Genomic DNA, 4,695 nt, shown 5'->3' with positions numbered 1-4,695 from the left:
TTGCCTACCAAAATACACAGTAATGGGCTGGCCCCGCGAGGGGTGCTGCAGGCGCCCATTTGTAAATTCACCTATAACGGGCGCCTGGAACACTTGTTTGAAACCATGAACAGTTTTTCAAATATCATTTTTTTAAAATTGATCAGCATTTTATAAATCACAAACATATATTTAAATCATTAAAAATTACTTGAAATTACAATTATTTTTAATGAACATTTGTAAACATCCGGGAACACTTTTCAAATTCATGAATATTATTTGTAATTTTGAAGCAATATATGAAAATTTCAAAACAATTTATTAAATTTGTTGGCCTTTTTGGATGGGGGAATATTTTTGAATAGATGATATTTTTTGAATTTTAAGAATAATATTTTGAAATTCATGATCAATTTTTTGAATTGGCGAACATTTTTGAAATTCATAATTTTTTAGAAATCCATTAACCTTCATTAACACCTTTTCAAATCCGTGAATTTATTTCGAAAATTGTTTTTTTAAATTACTGAACATTTTTTCAAATTCTTTAGAATTCCGCTTTTTTAAAGTTTGCGAACCTTTTTGGAAATCCCGAATAGCTTTTAAAATAAAAAAACAGAAAGAAATCATAAAAAACGTCAAGGATGCGCTTAAAGCCAGGCTAGCACTGACAGAGGCCAGCAATCAGCGTTCATACCCCCGCAAGAACCTCGTGTACTAGATGGACACAACAGTCTATGACAACATCATATAAAGGCGCAGGTGGGTCGATGATCTCGAGCGCCTACTAACAACTAACCTTATCGCATGACCAGACGTCAAGTCAGCACTGACATGCGCGCTCCTGAGGTTATGGGGCGCAGAGGAGATTTGAACCCTGAACGGGATGATTACAGATTGGATTCGAGGGAGAAGAGACCATTAAGGCCAGAGAACCCATCTCAGTCGATTTACCAATCCAAGCAACGCCCGAGCTGCTGGACATGCGGGATACCTAGCCTGGCTGGCCAAACATGGCGATCTACGCCATTACACCAAAAACCAAAATATATCCATGCCAGATGTGCATCATGCCACTACACGTGTCCGAGGAGCTGCCCACCCCCAGTGTTTCACAGATAAGGTTATGCAGCATCAGTTCCCGGACGGGTTTTAACCCGCAAACACATCGACCAGTACTACGGCATCACAGATCCCTTGGTATGGATCGAGATTTTTCTCCTCGCCGTCCACATAGCAGGTGGAGACAATGTCCACACTATAAATACTTGCCATGAAAGCTAAAGGGCTCAGCCCGGCATTGGCTGAACAGTCTCACGTCAGACTCGATTGGCGAATGGGACGACCTTGAATATGAGTTTTTGTCCAACCTTCAGGGCACCTATGTGGAGCCGCGTGATGCTGATGACTTGACGCATATCGTACGAAAGCCCGGTGAGTCTGTGCGCTAGTTCTGGAATCGCTTCTAAACAAATAAGAACCAGATTGTGGACTGTCTTGACGCAGATGCCATCGCATCCTTCAGGCATATATCATCGATGAATGCTTGCCAGGGAACTTAGGCATGTCAAACCAAGGACCATGGCAGACCTCTCCCAGCTGATGACTAGATTCTGTGCTGGTGAAAATAACTGGCTTGTTCAAAAGCAGCGCTGAGGAGGTTCTCTCGGCACGTCCGAGGTGCGTGACGGGAATGGAGAACCCCGACGCAATCGACGAAATAAGCGTTGCAACAGAAGCGTCAGCAACACCGAGGGATTCAGCAAGCTACGCCGAGGTGGCGGTAAAAGAAAGCCTTTCCAAGGTGGAGGTGGCACGCAACTAGATGAGATACTGAATCAACCCTGTGCCATCCACGGAAATCCTGAGAAGCCGGCTAGTCATACCAACCATAAATGTTGGGTGATCAAGCAAGTGTGAAGGTTGCGTCCGAGAACCAGGGCAAGAGCCAGCCCCGCAATAATGATAACGGGGATAGAGACCAACCCGAGTCGAGCAACGCTAGCTAGAAACAGTTCCCTCCTGATATTAATGATGTGAATGCCACACACGTCACCAGAAAGGAGACAGCGTGCGCTCCGTGATGTATATGTCGTGGAGCCCGCTGAACAAAAATACTACCCGCGATGTATGTCACGTTGGTCACTGGGTGAAATATTTGGGATCAACTTGAGCGTCCACCCCGAATCCATAGAAGTGTTGCGTGTTATTTAACACGGTACAATCATAAATGCTCACCATACACGCACACACACTCATTTATGAAAGCATGCACGCACGTATATCCTACCTCTATGAGCGCCTCTAGTTATTGAACCGGCACAACATCCTGAAATTGCGGAAGTAACGTACTAGTAGTCCATGAAAATACTCATCTCGGTGCCAAATTCCCATTCATTCCATGCATGCTCCTTAATTGACTAGCATGTTGACTACCAATAAGCTCAGTATCTACTACAACGTGTCAGGTTCAATTTCCCCATGCGGTGTAGCTGCGGCCACAACTTAACAATCCCTGTATAGAGGTAGCCAGGTACTCCCTCCGTCCCATAATATAAAAACGTTTTTTAAACTAATGTAGTGTCAAAAACGTTCTTATATTATGAGACAGAGGGAGTAAAAAACAAAGATGCATGTATCTTGGCAATTTTGTGCGCTAACCATATGATCGGTCTCTGGTCCAATTTACCAGCTCTTTCTTTATGCGTTCCATCAGAAGAAAATATTCCTAGCTAGCCACAAAACCTCGCCCTGGTCAAAAGTCTCACTCCACCCCCTCGTGCTCACCCAGTCTCACTAACGCGTTGCCAACTTGCCATGCACTCACACTGTGAAACGGACTCCTCACTTGTTCTTTACAGTTTAAACTCAAAGGTACACATCAAGGACACAGAAGGTACAAATCGACCGATATATTCCGCTGGTGTTTCTCTCCCATATATAGCTATCAAGAGCTTGCAAGCAGCCTGACACCCTCACTAGCCTAGAAAACGCAACGGCAAAACATATGGATCACAGCAAGAACCGCGACCATGGCCTCGCAGAGATCGAGGCGCTGCTGCGGCGGGAGCAGGAGCTCGTGACGCAGCTCCGGGCGCTCATCCTTCCACAACTCCACAACGTGGATAGCGGGTCGGCCGAGCTCGCCGTCCAGCTCTTCGACGACGCGATCCGCTGCACCACCAGCGTCGTATCTAAGCTGTTCACTGCTGGAAGTGGAGCGACCATCGAGCTCATCGACGACAAGTCCTTAGTGAGGAAGAACAGCACTGGTACTACTGCTACTGCTATCGATGATAAGATGGACGAACAGGCGAAACCTAGCTGCATCGTTGGTCGAAAGAGAAGGTGCGTGTATATGTTATGTGATATGCATGGATATTGATCGTTTCCAGTTAACCTCATGGCTCATGCATGCACACAATAGTAGGTCTATCAGGCTAATCGATTCTAAATTCAATTGGGACATCTTATATATCTTCAGTTCGCATGATCAAGATCACTTCTAAACAAATACTACCTCACATCTTGTAGGAGGAACGACGGCAAGCGATCAAGATCACTCGTGACCAATGTTCCGCATTATGATGGTCACCAGTGGAGAAAATATGGGCAGAAGAACATCAACGGAAGGCAACATGCTAGGTAACTAATTACACTAAACAAAACACACATACATCTTTCGTTAGCAGATAAGTATAGCTGGTTATGGACAACCAATCATGCGCAAAGATTAAACTTGTGATTAAACAGGAGCTACTACAGATGCACCTACACAGAACGGAACTGCTCAGCAACTAAGACAGTTCAGCAACAAGATCAAGATGGCGGCAGTTCTATTTATTCCGCAGACGCTGGTGAGGATCAGGGTGCAAAGTACACTGTCGTGTACTACGGTGATCACACATGCAAGGCCAGCGACAACATCAGTAACAACATTATCGATCATCTGCCCAATCTTGTAGATATAGATCTTCGGAGGGGCGAAACAGAGCGAGTAACGTTAGAAATTCCAGAGTTCGAGATGGAATTAGATGTGCCGGCTCTGCTAGAGGTGTTCAACAATTCTCAGCTGAATTGGGAGATCGTATGCTAGCCAGTTAGCATAAATATTTGTTTAACTTAAGCATGTTTGGGTGAGTGCTCAAATTGGATGGTAAATTATTTCAATGGTTCTTGATGAATGATTCTTTAGAAACACAGTGTTGGCGCCGAGCCCTAGCTTGCTCTTTGCGCCGGTGCAGGGGCGGAGCTGCATGGAGCTACCCTGTTGCACCGGCAACAGGGTCAAGTTGGTTTCTACTGATAGTTTAGCACTTGGATCAAGCGTGTGCATGAGTGCATCAGGCTAAACTAGCAATGGTGCAACAGGGTAGATGCAGATGCAGCTCCGCCCCTGCGCCGATGCCCAGCTCCCTCTCGCTCTCTCTCTCGCACGAACGAATATAGAAGAAAGAGAAGGCACAGGACTCGGTGGTGTTTTTCCGGCGCACATACGCCAGCCACACGAACGGCTTCTTCCTTAAGCACGAACTCGAGCCACACACACGAAAGACTATCAGAGACTACATCTCTCCTAGCTCCTCCGCACACTACACAACACCAATACACAGTGGCGTAGCCAGCCCGATTTGTCAGGGTGGTCCAGTAATAGAAATATTTACACAAGTTTTGTTTTATTTTAAATGAAATGTTTTTTACTACACTATACAT

At 45.3% G+C, this 4,695-nt stretch overlaps 1 protein-coding gene across 1 annotated transcript; it reads left to right on the top strand.

Moving 5' to 3' along the window:
- The first annotated feature begins 1,591 nt into the window (after positions 1-1,591).
- LOC123124585 (probable WRKY transcription factor 70) lies at positions 1,592-4,412 on the top strand. The gene is made up of 4 exons (XM_044545170.1): positions 1,592-1,765; positions 2,927-3,330; positions 3,517-3,627; positions 3,736-4,412. The coding sequence occupies exons 1-4, from the start codon at positions 1,676-1,678 to the stop codon at positions 4,076-4,078; spliced, it is 948 nt and encodes a 315-aa protein (XP_044401105.1). The 5' UTR covers positions 1,592-1,675; the 3' UTR covers positions 4,079-4,412.
- Positions 4,413-4,695: the final 283 nt, after the last annotated feature.

This window comes from Triticum aestivum, chromosome 5D (assembly GCF_018294505.1).
Source record: "Triticum aestivum cultivar Chinese Spring chromosome 5D, IWGSC CS RefSeq v2.1, whole genome shotgun sequence".
Taxonomy (NCBI): Eukaryota; Viridiplantae; Streptophyta; class Magnoliopsida; order Poales; family Poaceae; genus Triticum; species Triticum aestivum.
This window is presented reverse-complemented; position numbering and strand designations above follow the sequence as displayed.

What these genes read in the sequence shown, in the direction of transcription:
- LOC123124585 (XM_044545170.1), top strand. Translation starts at nt 1,676, where the DNA reads ATGGAGAACCCCGACGCAATCGACGAAATAAGCGTTGCAACAGAAGCG. An exon ending in CAAGCTACGCCGAGGTGGCG is followed by an intron (nt 1,766 to 2,926) that starts GTAAAAGAAAGC and finishes TCCCATATATAG; the next exon opens with CTATCAAGAGCTTGCAAGCA. An exon ending in AACGGAAGGCAACATGCTAG is followed by an intron (nt 3,628 to 3,735) that starts GTAACTAATTAC and finishes GTGATTAAACAG; the next exon opens with GAGCTACTACAGATGCACCT.